Source organism: Lygodium microphyllum, chromosome 28 (assembly GCF_053477565.2).
Source record: "Lygodium microphyllum isolate KBCC chromosome 28, Lygodium_microphyllum_v1.1.10, whole genome shotgun sequence".
In the NCBI taxonomy this organism is placed as follows: Eukaryota; Viridiplantae; Streptophyta; class Polypodiopsida; order Schizaeales; family Lygodiaceae; genus Lygodium; species Lygodium microphyllum.
Genome location: NC_141162.1, coordinates 101,217,556 through 101,238,337, shown reverse-complemented (window position 1 = coordinate 101,238,337; position 20,782 = coordinate 101,217,556). Strand labels below are relative to the sequence as shown.

The 20,782-nt window shown below is 40.5% G+C and overlaps 1 protein-coding gene across 2 annotated transcripts in view; it reads right to left on the bottom strand.

Moving 5' to 3' along the window:
* Nucleotides 1-20,782, bottom strand: part of LOC148011803 (dentin sialophosphoprotein-like protein) — a 115,396-nt gene that overhangs the window by 34,191 nt on the left and 60,423 nt on the right. For both annotated transcript variants that reach the window (XM_087670059.1, XM_087670060.1), the window contains exons 7-9: nucleotides 14,454-14,528; nucleotides 11,368-14,240; nucleotides 11,217-11,294 (exon numbers count right to left, since the gene is read on the bottom strand). In XM_087670059.1, the coding sequence (XP_087526185.1) occupies nucleotides 11,217-11,294; nucleotides 11,368-14,240; nucleotides 14,454-14,528 (3,026 nt within the window). The remainder of the gene's footprint in view (nucleotides 1-11,216; nucleotides 11,295-11,367; nucleotides 14,241-14,453; nucleotides 14,529-20,782) is intronic.

Sequence of the window (20,782 nt, the reverse complement as noted above, 5' to 3'; positions counted from 1 at the left end):
ACTTCAAACTGGCCAGCAAGCAACAGGTTCAGCGAGGCAAGCAGGATCATGGTAGGTCCAGCAAGCGAGAGGTCCAACGTGGACCAGTGGGCAGTGACGGGCAGCAACACGCGTAACAGGCAGCAACGAGGCTCACCCACGGGACTAGCTGACGAGACGGTGGGACTAGCGGCGGGCAACTAGCAGACGGGCAGGCTGCACTAACGAACGACCAGGTGGCGACCACGCAACTGTCAAGACACGACGAGACGGGTAGGCGACTAGGCAGCGACCTGCACATGGCCGGTCAACGAACTCGTCATCCAACTTTTTTTCTCTCTTCAAAATCTTTTTTTTGAAATTCCCCTACTAAGGGTTCACTCATGGAGGCACAGCTTCAAATTTTCGTACAATCTAAGCCTAGAAATTTGGGACTTCTCCAAACTAAGCACTGTTCATGCAAAATTGAGGCATCCGTGTCAGAAATTGCAGACATTGTGCGTGTTTGAATTAGGGATTTCGTCAAAATTATTGAAATTTCGCTCATCTGAGTGAAATTTCTCAATATTGGACCCATAAAAATTGGGGCTTTTATTGTATTGGCGAATAACTGTTTAGTTAAGTCAGATTGGCTGACATTGGTGCACATTTGGACTTGAGAAATTTGGGGCTTTTGCAAAATCTTTGAAATTTTACTAATTTTGCCTGTTTTATGCTTTAGGAAACATGTATTAATGCAATTGGGAACGATTGGTCAGTGAAATTTGGGGGTTTTGCTGAAATTGCTCTATTTTGGCAAAATTGGCCTATTCTATGCATGTCAGAGACAGTGCAAATGTGTGGTTAATGCTTTGAGCACAAAAAATTTGGGGCTTTTGACCATGCGGGTCAAATTTTATGCCCATGGGTACATGTACAACAGAAATTGCAGCTAAAATTTGGGATTTCTCATGTAATGTGATGTATTTGCCCTTGGAACAGCTATAATCAGTTGTGGAATGCTGTGGCACATGGTTTGATGCTTCTGAAAATTTACTTACAAATCTGAAATTTTTACAAATCTGAAATTTCTGCTTCTACGTGGTCGTTTATTGCTGGTTGGTACTTGTTTGTACCTTGCTCACTTGTGTGACAGTTTGGGCCTGCATTTGCTGAATTTTTTGTCGCATTTGGGCTGAAAATTATGGTTGGCAGCAGTGAGAACAGTCATCTCATGCACATAAAGAAGCTTGAAGGAGCACATAACTTTCAAGTTTGGCAAAAACAATGCTACAATATCTTGTTGCAAAAGAAGTAGGCAAAGCCAATTAAGACGAAAGCGACAAAACCCGCAGATATGGATCAAGACGATTGGGATGAGTTAAATGAGCTTGCACGCTCAACCATCGAGCTATCAATTTCTGATGCCTTGTTGTTTAACATTCAGAGTTTGGATTCTACATATGCTATTTGGACTCGACTGAAGGAACTGTATGCAAAAAGGAGTCCCGCAAGCAAAGTGTATTGGCTGAAAAAGCTTATGGATTTGCATATGAAAGAGGGTACAACAATGTCTACTCACTTGAGTGAGCTTAACTCAATTTTCAGCCAACTGGTTGCCTTGAAGTTCTTAATTGATGAAGAATTTAAGGCTACGTTTTAGCTTTGCACTCTTCCAGAGAGTTGGGATACATTCAAGATTGCTATGAGCAATTCTAATGCGATTCTTTTGTATGCTGATGTAGAGAGTGCTCTACTCATTGAAGAAATGAATCGGCAGAACAATCCATCCGGTAAGTCTTCCACGGCTTTGCATACTAGGAGCAGATCACAGCAGAAAGGCAAATCTGATAGCAAGGGACATAGTAAATCACGAGGCAAAGATATTGAATGCCATCATTGTAGCAAGAAGGGTCACTTTAAACGTGACTGGTACAAATGAAAGAAAGAGAACAGAAAGAGCAAGAAGACAAATGATAGCAAGGAAGTGAAGAAAGAGAGTCAACCTAAGAAGAGCATTGTTAAAATTGAAGAGGTAAATGTCGTCACTCATGACAATGACATTGGGAATGAAGTACTCTTTGTCTCTTCACACTTTGGTGCACATGTCTTACTTGCAGATACAGATGATGACATGCATACCTAGATTCTTGATTCACGTGCTTTCTTTCATGTCACCCCTCATCGTGAGTGGTTCTCTGTCCATACAAGGGGTCGACATGGTATTGTCCATCTTGGGAACAACAATGCATGTGCCATTGCAAGTATTGGCAGTGTGCAGTTGCAGTTTCAGCATGGCTCTGTCTTCACGCTTCAGCATATACGGCATGTACCTCAGCTCAAGAAGAGCTTGATTGGCACAGGGCAGCTAGATGATGATGGATTTCATACCACCTTTAGTGATGGGAAATGGAAGATCTGTAAGGGATCTAGAGTGATTGCCAGAGCTTGTAAAAGTGATACCTTGTATCCTCTCCATGTATTTAGTGTGAGTGATCATATTGTTGCCGTAACCGAGCAGCCAAGTGTTTCTTTGTGGCATGGCTGCTTGAAACACATGAGTCAAACTGGAATGAAAGTGCTCTCTCGTTTGGGTTGCTTGCCTCGTCTTGGTTATGCTAGTTTTGAGCATTGTGATCATTGTGTTTATGGTAAACATGCACGGGCGTCTCATAGAAAGTCTCTTTCACTAAAATCTCCTCTAGAGTTAGTACGTTCAGATATATGTCAGATGACAGGATTATCTTTAGGGAGAAAGATATATTATGTCACCTTTTTTGATGATACTACATGAAAGGTATGGGTTTATCCTATTCGTAGCAAGGATGAAGAGCTTGACAAGTTTAAAAAATTCTTGCCATTGGCTAAAAATCAGACAGATAAGGCACTTAAGTGTCTTTGCTCTAACAATGATAGGGAATATGTGTCCAAGGCCTTTCAAGCATTTTGTGACAATAAAGGGATCAAGAGGGAGCTCAATGCCCCTCATAATCCACCCCAAAATGGAGGTGCAGAGCGTATGAATCGGACCATACACGATAAGGTCCGTACGATGCTGTCTCATGCTGCATTACCCCATAGTTTTTTGGCAAAGGTTGTTATGACAGCTGTACACTTAATTAATCAATCACTAAACAAGTCTTTTAAGTTGGGGGGGGGGGGGGGGGGGAGACTGGAGTTCCCCAAGAAGCGTGGTCGGGCAAGCCACCTTCATATGCTCATCTAAAAGTGTTTGGCTGCAAGGCTTTAGTGCACATTTGTAAAGAAAAACGCAGCAAACTTGAGCCAAAGTCCTGTAAATACATTTTCCTAGGATATGGTAACGAGGATAAAATGGGGTATAGATTATGGGATCCTGAGAAAAGGAAAGTAGTACACAGCAATGATGTTATCTTCCGGAAAGATCGCAGGCATAAACAGCTTGAAAAGATTGAGGAGGTCCGTAGAAATACCTTTAGGACAGCAAAATGTACCCGTTGTACAGCAGCATATACCTACTGAAAATAAACCTGTAAATGCAGAAAATAATGCTAGAAATGATCAGCCAGCTATTGCCCATGATAATGAGCCCCTACATAGGCAGGCACAGCCAGGACAACAAGCTGTTAATGCTGATTTGCAGGCTGAAATGCCACGACAACATGCTGAAGATGGAAATTTGCAAGAACAACCAGCACAAACGATGATCATTGCAGTTGAAGATATGGAGCTCATACAGATGGATGTAAAGACTACATTCTTACATGGTGATCTTCATGAAGACATATATATGCAGCAGCCTAAAAGGTTTGTGGAAAAAGAAAAAGAGGAAATGGTATATAAACTCAAAAGGAGTCTATATGGGCTAAAACAAGAGCCAAGAGAACGGCATCATAAGTTTGATACATTTATACAATCTCAAGGTTTCCATAGAAGTCAAGTGGATCACTGCTTGTACACCAAGAAGGCAACAGATGGCAGCCTGATTATCTTGATTTTCTATGTTGATAACATGCTGATTGTTGGCAGGAATACTCATGCCTTGGACTCACTGAAGCAAAGTCTTCATGGTAGCTTTGACATGAAGGATCTTGGTGATGCAAATCACATTCTTGGCATGAGAATACTCAAAGATAGGCCGAAAGTATTACTCTATCTATCTCAACAGGAGTATATCTACAAGGTTTTGCAGCGTTTCAATACGGAAGAGGAAAAAACAAATGGGGTTCCATTGCCTCCATTGTGAAACTCAGTGCAGAGGACAGCCCTACATCTGATGATGAGAAGGCTGAAATGGCCAAGATACCATATGCTTCAGCTGTTGGCAATTTGATGTATGCTATGGTTGCTACACGTCTTGACATTGCCTTTGCAGTGGGAGTGGTTAGCAGATACATGGCAAACCCTGGTAAAAAGCATTGGGAAGCAGTGAAAGGTATTATGAGATACCTCAAAGGCACAAAGGAGTTGTGCATCTGCTTTGGAAAGTATAAGGTATATGTCGTTAGCTTTACGGATGCAAACTCTGTTGGTCATACGGATTGCAGAAAGTCCACTTCTGGGTATGTGTTTACCTTCACAGGAGGAGCAATCTCTTGGATCTCCAAGCTACAAAAGTGTGTTGCATTGTCTACTACAAAGGTAGAGTATATGGCTGTCAGTGAGACATGCAAGGAGGCTTTATGGATTTCACGCCTGGTAGGAGACCTTGGCATTACAGAGTTACCTGTTCATGCTAGCACGGAATCCCATCTTTCATACAAAGACAAAGCACATACAGGTGAAGTACCACTTCATTAGAGATGTACTTGACAGCAAGAGCACTAAGCTTGTCAAAGTGCATGCAGATGATAATGATATAGACCTTCTCACGGAGGGTTTTCCAACAGAGCAGTTTGCTCATTGCCCACAAATGATGGGAGTTGGATAAATATATGTATTTCAGCTTTGTACATACCTAGACTTAGCTGATTCTTTTCTCCTCTTAAGGCACATTGCCTTTAAGTGGGAGGTTGTTGGAAATAAAGACCCTTGTGCCTTTTAATGTGCTCAGGTGTGAACACACCCTTAGCACTTGTACTTACATATATATATCTATCTAAAAACCTAAAGTGGGACACTCATCATTGTACCCACAAAAAATCGTACACACTCTCTACTCTGCTCTCTCTCACTCTCTATCTCTCTCTACTGCTAACAATCCCTGCGTGTCTTGATCTTCACGCTCTCCGTCACCACATACCACATGTAGTGGAAAATGTAGTACAACATGAAAGGGCTGCTGTAAATGCAGGAAAAACAGTCCTGAGATGGATGTTGCAAACTCTCCAGGAGAGTATAATGGATGCTCCTTTAGCTCAATGCACTAGAAGGGCTGCTAGACGTGCAACACACGATGCACAAGGAGCCCATTTGGCTGATTTTGCGAAAGTAGATGATTGTGATGAGCATGTATTTATGAGCTCACTATTGGATGATGATGAGCCTACTCCCCTGGACAAAGCTCAGCAAGATGTACATTGCGTGCGAGCCATACAGGATGAGTTAGACTCTATTGCCACTAACTCTACATGGGATCTTGTGGATTTACCACTTGGCAATAAGGCCATTGGCACAAAATGAATTTTTAAAACTCGAATGCAAGGCTGATGGTACCTAAAACCAGCCTTCCTCCTCGAATAGGCTGGTAAATAACCTGATTAAGCACTATTTACAGCAATTAACAAATTCACAAAATTAAAATGCACACTTTACTATATAATCTTCAACATTGGACACCCAGTTGGGACCAAAACTAGCGCCCCTTTCGGTATTTATTTAACTTAATTGAAGAAGTTGATGTACAATGGGATTCTCCCAATCCCTTTCGGTATTTCAACTTCCCTTGCTGTCCAAAATGAACACCAAGTCTTCAATCTGATTTGTCCCTTGATTCAGCAGTCAATTGGCCTTCACCCGCTTTGATGGAGATGGAAAATGCCCCAAATTCATTGATTTGCTGGTCTCTAACTAAAAACAACTTCAGCCCCGTTGAATCCAAGTCTTAGAGCTTTCAATTTCTCTCATGCTTCCTGAGGTTGCTGCTAAACCTAATTTCTTTTGCAAATTAGAGTTTACAGCAAAGAAATTTGAAACCTCTCAGCCTCTAATAATCTCAATGTTGTAATCTTTGAAGCAAGGCTGTAGAAAGGCTAAGAGATGAGAGAGAATGCTCAGGAGAGAGAAAATTCAGACTTTCTTTGTGAAGAACTCAAAAAAATCTGTCATTTACTGCTGATGCACTGTCTCAACAGCTTGTAGATGCAAGGAATTGAAGAAAATCAGTCATTTACTGTTGCTCCCCTGTCTCAACAACCTATAGATGTTATCACCTGCTGTTAATCAGTCTTCTCCTACCCCTGGCTGCCTCAAAAGGTCCTCCAATGGCTGCAAATCAGACCAACAACATCTCCTCCCTTTCTCTTGTAGGCTCAATCCACTAAAATCCCTCTGTCCAACCTCTGAAGACGTTTTTCAGTCTTGCATGGGCATTTTTAACAAATGGCAGCCTTTCCAAATGGTTTTTCCAACATTATGCATAATTCAATATTAATTTTCAGTCTTTAAATGCTGAAAATTTAATCTAATAATTATTTCGGTGCCCTCAAAAATAATCTGACTGGCCAATAATTAAATTAGCTAGGCAACTTCCATTCCGAGTGTAAATACGCCATCTTTGACCATCAGATTGGCGTTAGGTGCCATTAAACGTCACTTCTCTAGTGTCACCACTTGGCACTTATGGCCAAATGAATGACCTAGGCCAACAACCTGTACCAGATACCACCAAGTACCTATGCGGCATAACTTATAGCAACTCTTGCCTTTCACATCCCGTGGTTTCCTCAGGTCCCGACTTGTAAATTTACTCTAACCCCCGTTACACCTCGCATTGCAACATTTACTTAACCATGTGATTAAAAATTGATCCACATGTTAAGTGAGGTTTGAAAAATACATGTCCTCGTGATAGTACCTTTGACTGGTATAAAGCACAGTTGGTAGCAAAAGGCTATGCACAGAAGAAGATCATAGATTATAAAGAGACTTTTGCTCCAACATCCCGTGCAAATACAGTGAGATGTGTAATTGCTATGGCTGCAAATTATGATTGGAAGGTACATCAGTTGGACATTAAGACACCATTCTTGAATGGGGATCTACATGAGGATGTTTATGCATCACACCTCCAAGGTTTGTGGTTAAGGGGAAAGAGCACATGGTATGCAAGCTAAACAAAACTCTTTATGGTCTCAAACAGGCTCCTCATGCATGGTACTCTAAAATCGATACATATTTGGCCAATAAAGGTTTCAAAAACAATCCAACTGCTCCCAATCTATACATTAAGAATGAAGGGAGGGACTTGCTGATTATGATTCTTTATGTAGGTGGCATGCGGTTCATTGGACCTTCAAAATCAAAAATTGCAAATTTCAAGGCTGAATTAAAACATGCATTTGCTATGTCAAATATGGGCTGTCTACACTATTATTTGGGATTCAATTCACCCAAAATCAGCATGGTATCATCCTAACACAGTCACAGTATGCGGATAAGCTGTTACATAGGCTTAATATACAAGATTGGAAACCTATGTGCACTCCTATGGAGCCAGGCTTAAAGTTGTCTTTGCATGATGGTGAAGAGATATCTAAACATGCTTACAATGATTCAAATTGGGCCAGTACTGTAGACACTAGACAGTCTACCAGTGGGCACTATTTCTTTTTGGGGTGTTCATGCATTTCATGGCTAAGCAAGAAACAGCCTACACTAGCTAGCTTGTCCTGTGAGGCTGAGTACGGGGCAGCCTTCATGGCAACAACAGAATGTGTATGGTTGTGCAACCATTGGAGGGTCCTACGCCCATTCTTTCTGACAGTAAAAGTGCTATTGCAATGGCACGAAATCCTATGTGTAGGAGAGATCAACTTGATGTATGTTCCTACACAAGAAAATGTTGCAAACATTTTCACCAAGGCACTACCTCATGAGAAGTTCAAGGCTTTTCGCAAGTTCGTAAACTAGCTACCCTTTGATGATTGATCATTCCTATACTTTACCACATTGGCACTACAAGGAGATGTTAGAATTTGCCAATTCTATGGGCAGTGCCCAATGGTTTAGTATTTAGTTCATTTTCAGTTCTTAGTGTAAACACAACTAAAGTTATAAGTTGTATCACCACTCTTAGAGTTAGAGTCAAGAGTAAGTTAACTCTAGTTGAGTTAGAGCTAGGTCTATCTTAGACCTATCTTGTACCTTTGATTCTCATTCTTTCAGTTCAAGGAGTATACTCCGCTCTTTTGCTTTAACACACACTCATTGTCTCTCTTTTCTCTCCTCCATAGCTGGCTGTCATTTTCCAACAATGTTTGTCTTTGTGTGCTACCGAGAACCATGAGGAATCTAATGATGAAGGTAGACCTAACACCCCTTAGCCAAAATGGCCAAAGGACAATCAGCCATCTAGTATATGGAACATGCTCGTACTCAATCTCGAGAGAGAGCTCCTACACTCACAAAGAATTGTTGGCAAGCCCAAATCTCAAGCTCAAGTATGTGGAGCATGTGAGAGTGCGCAATGGAAGAGAGAATTGAAACAGAGATAGAAACAGAGAGACACAGAGACAAACACACACACACACCTGCAAGAAAAGAAGAAAAGAAATCTATACTAAACAAGATAAGAATGTTGAATACAAAAAGAGGAATGATTAGTCCCTGCACACAACCCATACTGTCAGTGAAAGCACTAGATTAGGCTAATGATGATGGCAGCAATGGAGACGGAGGAGAGAACCAAAGTCGAAGTGTACACCTGCTAAGTGGAAGACAAAAGAATATGTCCACCAAGCAGGAAGTGCCAAATTTATAGGCACAAATCATGAAAACTAGCTTACTGCACTTTGGGGCCCAAAATTGACCAGAATTTAATGTTGGTCCAACTACAACAAATGCAAGAAAAAGATGCCTGATGGACGCGAAAAAATCATGACCTTCAAAATAATACCACCTAATTCCGTCTAATTGTTTAAAGTTAGATGATTACAATTACTGTCAATTTTTTATACTTGTCGCATAAACTGTGTGTGCAATACTGGTCGCATCATACTTGGTAGATAGATGGAAGGATACTAATGTGTTTTGTATTGTGGTGAGTAGATAATTAGACAGAGTTAGGTGGTATTATTATTTTGGAGTGCGCATTTTACTGTGTAGAACTTATGCACTTCATAGCATGGAATTTATACACTTCACAACAAGTGGTGACAAACTAGGAAATGCAGAAATTGCGCTAGGATCCTATGCACACAAAAAACTGACTACCAAGGGAAGCACACAAAAATGCATGCTCAAATAGAGCTGCCTCCTCTCTCAAAAAAAGTGACAGACATGTCAGAGCTCCTAAAATCCTCGTCTAACTCAAACTGAGGCTCACATGGAGGAGATGACAAGGCATGACATTAATGACTGCTAACACCCCCTTGCAAATCCCAAATGTGGCGAAAGGCCAAAAAAATAACAGATCTTAGGGTGGCAAAAGGAATGCCAATGTCAAGGAAGTCTGTCGATGTAGAAGCTCCTCATGATCCTAGGAAGCCCCCTCTGAAACACTAGGGATCAAGAAATCCATAGCTACATTACCGAGACCATCCCTCTCTAAAAGAGATGGGGGATGCAAGGGAACCATCAGAGGAGAGGATGGGGATGGAAAGGAACCTGTAGAATAGATGGTGCACAAGCAAGAACAAGTGTACCAATAGACAATTGCCTCAGAGAACCCTGCATAAGAGAAGGGAAATGGAGCCTCTAAAGCTTGCTCTCCTGCCAATATATCTCTAAAACAACTCCTAAAGAAGAATCCTCAAGAAACACCGCTTGCTCAATAAGACAACCAAAGTACCAAGTCTTGTCACATCATAAATTGGGAGGAGTGAAAAGACCAAGTCTAGAACATATATAGGACTTCCGAAAGGGAGAGCAAAGTACGGTCTAGCAATAACAACAAAGTGGCAACACCAATAGTAGAGAAGTGCACACACCTGTATAGAGGATGCCATAGGTGACATTTTGAGGCCAGTAGAACAGGCTTTCTATGAAACATAGAGAGAATGGGGAGCGAGGGATCTCATATAAACCAGCTAGGTAACCTCCATCTTTCTTCATGATCATTGTCAGGTGGTATCTCCATACGCTCTTCACGATAGTCTTAACGATAATCTCGCTGCCATTCAGAGGAGTGGTAAGAATGCTCCTCATTTGTATCATCATGGCCTCGAAATTGGTTATAAGACATCTTCGATATCTCACGAGACATCTACAAAGCCCGAAATCTACAATAGATGAGAAATCAGCTACAAGCACTATGTAGATGCCCCACCTAGCCAAGATAAGCTGTCGCCTATCCAAAAACTTGTTTGCCTAGGGAGGAGGGCTGTCGCCAACAGCCAAAAGGGATCGCTTGATGCAGAGGATACTATGTTTGCAACAAACGCAGATGTTGGTGCTTGCATTTCAGCCTGGGCTGGTCAAATCCGCAATGATCTCCACTCTATCCTCTCATTTGGCTTTGATACCATGTGAGAGTGCACAATGGAAAAAGGAACAAGAACACACACACACAATGACTCGACAAGAAAAGAAGAAAAGAAGAAAAGAAATCTGCACTGGACAAGGAAAGAATGCTGAATACAAGGAGAGGACTAATCAATCCCTGCACACAACCCACTGGAGACACAAGAGAGAGCCGAAGTCGGAGTGTGCACCTACCAAGTGAAAGACAAAAGAATGTGTCTGCCAAGTAGAAGCAGTGCCACATATATAGGCACAAATCGTGAAAATTGGCCAACTGCACTTTGGGGCCCGAAAATGTGGCCAATCAGCATTTAATGCTGGTCTGACTGCAATAAATGTATGCATCTCATGCAGTGTTAAAAGTATGCTCACACTCCCTGTAAATCTCATGCAGTAATTTATTGTACCTTACACATGTCAAACAAAAAAATCAGTAATCTTGCACAAGACAGCTGGACACATGATGAATGCACAAACAGACATGATTGCCACCTAACTATGAACATATTTTATCATCAAATTCCCATGCACTGTGTACATCATCTCATGTGGAATGAAAGACACTGCAGCTATTTGTGAATTGTCACAGAGAACAAGCAGAAACTTGTATCTAACTGAAGAATGGGCAAAAAGGCTCATTTTGAGAAGTTTCGACATACTTATCACTTTCCAGGGATCGGTTCAGCTGAATATAAATGGGATGCTTTTCATTATATTCCTTGCAATACTCCTTATACCTGCCAGCAAAACCAAATCAGCAACAAAATAAGAAGAAAACAACTTGCATTAGTATAATTGTATAATGCTTACTGTTCATAGTTTTCAATTGGACCCCGCAATTCTGGCTCTTTCTTTTCATAAGGTGCAAAAAACTCATTCCCTTGAACCTCGGAAGATTGAGGAGTCTGCTTTTTACCAACACCATCGAAGTTGTCAGCTTTTGCTCTCTCTCTATGCTTTTCTTTTGATGCAACAGGTGTACTGGTGGTCTTTGTCTTGGTGAAACGGGAGTTTTTATTATCATCCAACTCTTTATTGGATTTCCTCCTATTGGCTTCTAAGCTAGCAGTTTTACTTGAACCAGGCCCATGTTCCCTTGCATCTGAAGAACCAGGCTTCAACTTTTCCTGGCAGTCCTCCTTAGCTGGCACTATTGGAAGCTTATCCAGTTTAACTTGAAGAGACTGCTTTTCTTGCACCAAATCCACTTTTCTCTTGGGCATTCTATCAGTCTCAAAGGATTCATTCTCCTCTACCCTTCTCTTTCCAGTCCTGATATCCTGTGTACAGTGTGGAAGATCACGCCCCACTTGGTGAGGAGACCGTTTCATTGAATCAGACAAGCCTCTACCGAAACCTGGAAACCTTTCCATATCAGGACTTGTACTATCTTTTTGCGAAATCACCCTGCTTGTAGTTTCATAGCCTCGCCTACTCTTACTATCCTCAGCTCGTGGATATGATTTCTTCACCTGAAAAGGTTCATTATCTACTGGTGGTTCCCTAAGCTCACCTAACTCCAAATCTTGTGAAACCGCATTAGCAACCCCACTGTATGATGAGCGACCAGAATCCAAAGGTATATCGTCTGCCATCTTGCCTTCCTTAGGTAAAAGGCCTGAAGCAATTCCATTCATAGATGTCCTTCCCACTGATTCTGCCTCTTTAAAACTGTCCTTTCCACCCACATCCTTCAGCCTTTTGGAGGAATCCACTTCTTTCAAAGGTCTCTCAGCCTGCTCAACCTTTAACCCAGCCCTTTCAATTGCATCTATGTGTCTCGATTCATCTGCTTGTTTAATAGGCCGCGAAGGATTCGATGATTCTCTGATTGACTTGTTGACCTCCCTGTTATATCCACTTGACTGGTTTAAATCTCTGCTGGGACCTTGCACAACCACCTTATTTCCTGCTCTTTGAAATGATGAATCTTTGTGTTGCTTATCTTTAATATCCAGGTCTATTTGCCTCCCAGAGGGCTCTCCTCCCTTTGTAGTTTTGGTATTGCTCCGTTCAGTAGCCTTTTCCTTACCTCGAGCATCTTCATCTCTTCCATTGAAGCCCATGTGTTCTGCCCTTGGTCCTCTGGTACCCTGATTGGGTATATCAGCACTTAGCCCTGCTTCATCATGCAGCTTGGAAGCACCTTCACGATTTTTATTAGCCAAGGAACCTGCTCTGGACACATCTTCAGGACTCTTATCTTTGAAACTACTTTCAGGAGCCTTTTCTGATTCAGGCTTTTCTGCACCTTGAACCTGTTTATCTTTATTCTGTGCAACTTTTACATATGATCCTCTGACTTCTGCATTCAGCTGCTGCTTCATAGGAAGCTGCTTCCCAACACTGTCCTCAATTGTCAGTGGTCTTCCAACTTTCTGCAAACTATCTTTAGATCTCATGGGTGAGCCTTCGTGTGCACTTTTGCTCGCTTCTATACTTAATGTGCTCTTCATAATCACTCCATCGCTGCCAACTTTGGCCTTGGTGGAGTCTCTTTTCTCTGGTTCTACAAAATTAGTACCAGTATCTTTCACCATGTTCTTGGCAAGTCCACCTGAGCGAATTGGTGACTTGGACTCCTGCAAACCTTGATTGTTAGTCCTTATATTTACATTGATGTCAACTCTCTCTTGACGAGAACTTTCCAATGCGACATTGGAAGTTTTTGCTTTTTTTAAAGCTCTTGAATCCACCTCATTAGTCCTTGCAACTTTTTCCACTTGCTCATACTTACTGTGAGCATCACGTGAAGAAGATTTTCTCCCTTCATTTTGGGAAACATGCATTTTTCCAGGGCTACCACTGGTGACATGCTTGTCATACCTGCTGGAAGGTGTAACATGAGGTTTGGATTGCCCAGATCCCAACAATCCTGCATCTGCAGGGGAAACATTAGTATCTGGCATCACATCAACATCTTCGTCAGGTCCAAAGACCTCTTTAATAAGGTTTCCATGCACATAACCAGTTGGCTCAACTTCATCACAAATATCTATCTTCTCTATAACCAAGGCCGGCTCTTGTGACTTCAAAGTAATGTCCTCTTCTGCAAATCTTAGGTTGTCCTCTTTGAAAACCTCTTCCCCTTTACTATCATTTGAAATTAGCTTGCCCTCCTTTGCTTTTACTTTCCCTTTTGTGTCAGATTTATTTTCGTGATCATCATCACTCATTATGTCAACATCCTCATCCATGCTTGTATCACTGCTGCTACTGCTGGCATCACTATCACTACCACTGCCACTTGCACTCCCGCTGTCACTACCACTTTCACTATCACTGCTATCACTTTCACTGTCACTATCACTTCCACTTCCACTTGAACTGCTTGAATCACTGCCACTACTTGCAGCTTTGGCATCAACACCGCTCTGCTTTGGAGAGCTTCCATGGCTCTTTGGATCACTCAACTGACTTTCCACAGGTTGTGCAGATGCCTCTTTAGTGGAAGAGCGTTGAGGAGGTGCCACATTAGACAAAGCCCTATTGATTGTGCGGTCATCAATCTCTTTTTCCGCAACAGCTTCTCCGTGGGTTATGGAAAAGGATTCTTCTTCTCTCGACCCCATATCTGCTAGTTCAGTTGCTTTTTCTACACTGACAGGTGTCACTTCCAAGTAGCTTCCTTTCTCTACACCTGGATTCAATAAATATTTCCCAGGTGCATGAAATGTAGCTATCTGCTTACATTAAAAATAAAGCAGTCAGCTAAGACCACAGCAGTCGGGCATTGCAATCCAAACTAAACCTAAAAACACAATATCCTCCCCCAAGAAAAGGAAATTAAAATGCATATTTCTTGCTTTCAGTAAAAGCTACAAGGAAATATCCATATCGCATCTTTTTAAAGAGCAAGTAAAGTATCAGTATTAAAGCAATCTATTTGCACCTACCGTTCTGATGACTTTATCAATATTTTTCCGTCCTGGATTACTCGGTAATCCTTCAGCAACAGCCTTTTCCATTGCCTGCACATATATCTCTTTTGCTGTTAGTAAGCATCATTGTCCCTTTTTTTTGGGCCAAGGACTTAGAACTCCAAAGGCATACTGAAAACTTTTCTTGAGAGCAGGGAAAACAAGCCCAAAACAGTTTTCAGAAAAACTCCTTAAATGTTTGAACCACAAAAATTATAGCTGCAAGCCACCAGAAATGAAAATCCAATAGACAATCTCTCAGAATGAAATTCTGGAAAGAAAAACCCATGGAACTACAAAGACCACTTAGAAGCCACCAACCAGCGTTCCATCCATGAACTATGCCTGATGCTGATTCCCATATCACAAGTGCTCACTTGTTTGCACCCAAGCAAGTTGTCCATGGTCCACTATCATATCTATAACAGGTGCACAGCTCCACAACAACCATGCATCAAGTCATGTCCAACACGAGAAGATTCAAGCTCCAACCGTTCTCAATCAAGGGATTAAGCTAGTACACATTGAGAGAGTGCAAAGAGGAGCTGAATCATCTTTACAACACAAAAGGTCTCGTTAATGATTGACAGTCACTAGATGCACAAGAAACTTCTGGAGAATGGGCATCAGAACTAGGACTTTAACCTCAAGCCAACAGTGCTCAAAAGACACAATTGATGCAAACTGCTGATGATTTTGCTCATCAAGCATCAGTACAGTACCCTTTGCTCTCTACAACGTTGCCCACCAAAATGCATTTCATTGCCTTGTTTTCTACCTTCTGTTGACACAGCAATGGCACTAACGCATATTCCAAACATCCAAACATATACACAAGGTTCACCACTGGCTTTCAACCATTCCAATCTGCATACAGCATAACTATATTCAATGCTTTAGTGAGGCAATAATTAAGGATATAAGACAAACACATAATAGGTTCCATCCAAAATTTATGAGTAAGCATGCATCATGACATCTCCATAAGCCACTAATTTTTATTTTCAGTCATACCATTCGTTGAGGCATGAATGGAGTTGTACAATTTAGATTGATGAATGTTAAATAATGTGTTTGGTCCAAAATGCATTGAACTCATGTAACATATACTCCCTACCTTGATTAATGTGAAGTGTTAAAAACTTAGAACCACTAAATTTTTTGTAATAGCCAAGAAGCTTTTAAAGCAAGCAAACTCCTTCAATTTGCATTCCATGATACTTAGACATGAGCCGTTAAGTCCTCAATGAAAGTCACAAAATGCAAACCCCACCCCCGACGGGCCCCAATAGATGAGGTCTACATTGTAATGCATACATTATTGTGCACTAGCGGCAATTTTTGGGTAGCTCATATATTTTCATCCTTGAGAAATGAAGTCCAGTGCATTGTTCTAAGTATGCAATCCTTGTAGGCATGTTTATTTGGCCCTCTCACCAAGGAAAATTAAGCCCATGTTGTGTCTTTTGAAATGAAGCAAATACCCAAAGCTTAGGTGTTACATCCTTGGACATCCACATGGCCGCCAACAACATTGGTTGCAGCCTTGGAAGTTGGGTCATAAAGTGACCTAGTGCGAATGTAGTAGGGGCACTTTAGACTTAACGGCAGTCGAGTCCTATTCATAAAACTCAACACCCATTTGTGCACATCATTGTGTGAGTCCTACTTAAAGGACTCGGGTCCCATTTATGCACATTATTATGAACACAAAACGATGTGCACAAATGGTGTTTGGTCTTGTTCATGAGCAACCAAATACAAATGCGTCAAAGCTATGCCATGCATGTGGCAAAGTGAGGGATCAAAATGCATCAGTTTTCTTTGATGCAATTGCTTGTGCCAACTTCATTTCTGCATAATCGGCCACAAAATTGGGTTCAGCCCACATTAGAGATGATGAGATGGGTTCTAGAAATGAGGCTAGTTTGGCTCAATGGCCTGTCTTGGACATGCAGAGCCAATCACCCCCATCATTGGAAAAACTCCATATTCATTTGCAGTCATATGTGGATAGTGAGGATTTTCATATTATGCCATTAGAGGCTGCGATATAATACTAGGTATTCCATGGTGTCATAGAGAGCATGCTATGATCAATATATATAAGAAGAAAATTGTAGTTACTCATCACAAAGGGTGACTGTATGTTCTTGATGTAAAGTTGAAAGGAGAGTCAATTCCTATTGTGTCTACTTTAGTGATTTCTTTAGTTATGAAAATCATATTTCCATGTACTTAGTCTTTGCAAAAGACATTAGTAAAGATGATGCTAAGTCCAATGTTTCAATGCTGAACAATAAGCAGGCAGAATTCATAAATGAATTCCAAGGTTATTTTTTTGACTCCTTATCTAGAAGATTACAACTTCAAAGGCCAAACAAACATCCATTGACTTGTAGGCCATCTCATGAGCTTCACATTGATGCCCTAGGTATTTAAACTATTATTAAAACAATTTTAACCCCTAGTACTCTAGCCTCTAGGACCCTAGTCACACTAGGGTTAGAGTTCCTCATGACAGTTAAGCAATTTAGGGTTAGGGCTTTCTAAAAAACACTTTGCACAAGCCTAGCACACTAAGTTTGGCATTGTTCATTGTGGTCGCTTCAAGTGTTGTACTCTCATCTATTAGTACATTGGCTTTCATTTATGATTAACTAACATTGTGCATAAATTGTCTCTTTTTCTCTATGACTCTTTCTTTCACATTTCTCACACACAATTACTTCATACCTGAGCAAAGATATCAAAGCAGCTATCCCATAGCCATTGCTTGTGACAATGCAACCATTGTCATAAAGTGTCATCCCTTGATCGGCCGCTATTTAAGCCATTGCCCTCACCCCAACTCCCATTCTTCACAATCTTCAATAAATATCCCATTGGCGGTTATACATCATCGTGCTACCATTACCAACACTAATCAGAATTCAACATCAACTGCTTTTATTAGTTACAACAATGCTATTTAGCTTCTAGTGCTGCCACCACCAATCCTACCTCTGCGTCCTTCAATTGAGGTGTTGCTTAGGCTTCAACAAGGTCACCCACTGCCATATAGTTTTGAGCTACAATAGCACCAATTACAGATTTGTAACAAACCTTTTGTATATCAATCATTACTAAGACATATTCACTCAATGATTCCAAATTAATTTGATGCTCATGTACTTTAAAAAGGCCATTTGTATTATTTAAGTATTTCAAAATATGATTAAATAGTCATCTTTCCATTTAAGCGTGACCAATGGCCAAAATGCCCTATAATTATACTTGGGTTGTCATTGATGAGATGCCCAAGACAAATTGAAAATTTAATCGGGTGGTCAGATTGACCAAAAAGCTCAGATGACTAAGACTTTTACACTCACATAGTGACATTGACTACAAGCCCATATATATATAATGATTGGGCTCAGAAAGTAAAACTAGTAGTTTATAATCAAAGAAACAAACCATGAACTAGTGAATCTATATAATGAGCTGCCCCGAAGCTAAATTTGGTAACTCCTAAAATTTAGAAGATTACTATTTTTAGAAGTTGCTCAAATGGAAATTTTGTTCACGTCAAAGGCTCTAGAATTTCACAATGGATAATTTCATCTTCAACAGCTATCTAAAATCCTTAACCATTTGAGAGATTTTTAGCGTAGAAGGTTTGAAAGCTTGTTTCTATAGAAAAGTGACATGTGGCATCTATTATCTAAAAGATTTAGCACTTAAAAACCAGATTCAAGCTATGTCGAGTGAAGTGGCCAGAAGACTAACAGCTGAGGACCTTAATGCTACTCTTAAGGCAAGTCTGATACAGATGGAAAACACCCTGAAGATAATGCAAAGTTGTGATGAATCCCTTGATAGTATTTTGAAGGAGAAAAAAAAGAAAAATTGCAGTGCTGCGACAGATGGCACAAAGGGCAAAAGGATGCAAAAAACTCAGATGTATCATTTTGAAGAGACGAGTTCCCCTACACTTATCATTTGTAGCCTCTACTTTCCACTTTTGAGCACCCAAGCCCCACACCTATATATTGAAGATCTCTCTCTTTATTTTAAACAGCCTCTCATGCTGAAATTTCAGCCACATGCTTTGTACTCTCTTATCTATCTCTCATCCAAGAAGCACTTTCTATTTAGCTTGATCTAATCCAAGCACTAAAAAAGAGAATCTACTTGCTAGTCGGAGATTGTAAAAATTAGGGTTTCAAAACCCTAATTTTCAGATTTGCAACAAATCAACCTTTTTGTATGTGGTTCAAGCACTTGGTGCCCGTGGTTTTATTTTAATAAATTCCTCTCAACGTGGTGTCAACTCTCTCTCTCTCACACTCTCTCTCTCTCTCTCTCTCTCTCTCTCTCTAATTGTCATGGTGATAATTGATTGAGTTGGTTAAGTTCAAAGTATTGTCATTCTCACGTTCTTCCCCGTGCTTACAAATTAGTTCTACCCCTACTACTTGTGCAAACCGCGTCCTCCACCTTGGGTCTCCAAACAACATTGCCCAACAATTCAAAGGCTCTCCTTGCCCTATTGCCACTCATTTGTCACTAACCCACTACCTAGGCTATCGCACTCATTACCTCATTGCCTCAACAGTGTTGTCAATTGGGCCACGTACTTGTACTACCACGGCACCTAGCAACCAACATCTGTGCCACCCCTACTACACTAACTGTTTATCTATCACGTCCTCATCAAGCACATCAAACATACTACCACCTTACATCTACCACGTCACATAGTCATTTCAATTGACATGTTAGTGTCTTGTACTTATACCGCTTTTATCTAATTTCCTTCCAAAAAATATATTATTTATTAATTATTTCAATCAGCAAACCCACATTCCCACATCGCCCTTTTCAAAGCACAACTTGGGTAAAATTTAGGGATTTTCCTCAAATCCATCCACTTTGACTTTAATTCAAATAAATGTTTTGAGGCTTCTTCATCAATTTGGAGCATTCCCTCGTTAACTTGCTGAAATTTGCTATTCATCCTCATCAATTTTGGGGCTTTTCACTATTCACCTTTAATTCCTCTCCAATTTTTTGGGAATCTTTGGAGTTTTTATCAATTTTGGCCAAGTTCATCCAATTTGAGGCCTAATTTAGCATTTGGTGCTACATTGAGCTTGTTCATGTAAAACTTCACAAAAAATTTTCAATTTGCCGATAAAATTTGGGGATTTTCATTGTTCAAGCTGAATTTTGCCCAAATTCCATCGACAACTTTGAGTCTTTTCTAAATATAAACCCAATTCAAAAAATCAAGGCTCAATTCAGCTTCAAGCGCAACATTCCACATTAATTGACCAAACATATCCCATATTTCTCGCTCCCTCACAAGATTGTGTGCCATAAGTAGGAAGTCTTCAATTATATAAGAATAATCATGGGGAGATTGTTCCAAGGCCAAGGGGTAAAAATTCATCAAATATCTCAAATTTTTCTTCAAATTTTGAGAAAATTTTGAGGCTTCTGCCCAATTCGACCTTAGAGGCACCCCAATTTTGGGAGTTTTGCCTCGAATCTCTTTCTTTGGCCTTGCAAGTCCAAAAAATTATATGATTCAGCTTGCTGGTCTTGTTTCTCCTCGAATTAAAGCAAATTTCTATTTTTTGGGCATATTTCTCAAGCAAATGTCCTCAATTTCTACTATTGTTCACATGTTCCCATTTGTGGATCATCAACAGTCATTAATCACTAATTTCAGCATACTGCTGCTGACTGCCTTCTTTATGGGTAATATTATATCTCTTCAGAATTATTATTTTTGGCATATTTCCCTCTCTCCTCAACCACCAAGCAGCAAGAGAAAACATATTATTATTCGACTTTCACAAAGTGTCCAGTATTATTTCTATCAATGGTTCAACAATTCTCCATTTCATGATTCATATGCTCTCCCTTCATTTATCTTGGGCACATAATTTTATTGAATTCCTTCAATGGCCAACCGTAATAATGATTTATTAAGCATGCCTGGCACTATTGGCCATTGAGTTCCTTCAATGGCCTCAACAATAATAACGACTTATTGAGCATGCATGGCACCGATGAAAAGCTTGATGTTGTAAAGAATTTATTGAATATTGTAATCCTCACTAAGTGAAGGCCAGCTTCTCATACATCCAAACCACCTTCCACCTCTACATCAAGAGGCAGCTCATGATGAGTCATCTTCATCTTCTACATCGCCTCCACTCAAGAGGAAATTTGATGGGGACAGTCATGATGCCCAAACAAATGCCTTAATTGCCTTATCAATGAAGAGAGGTATCATTCCCCCCATTCAATCA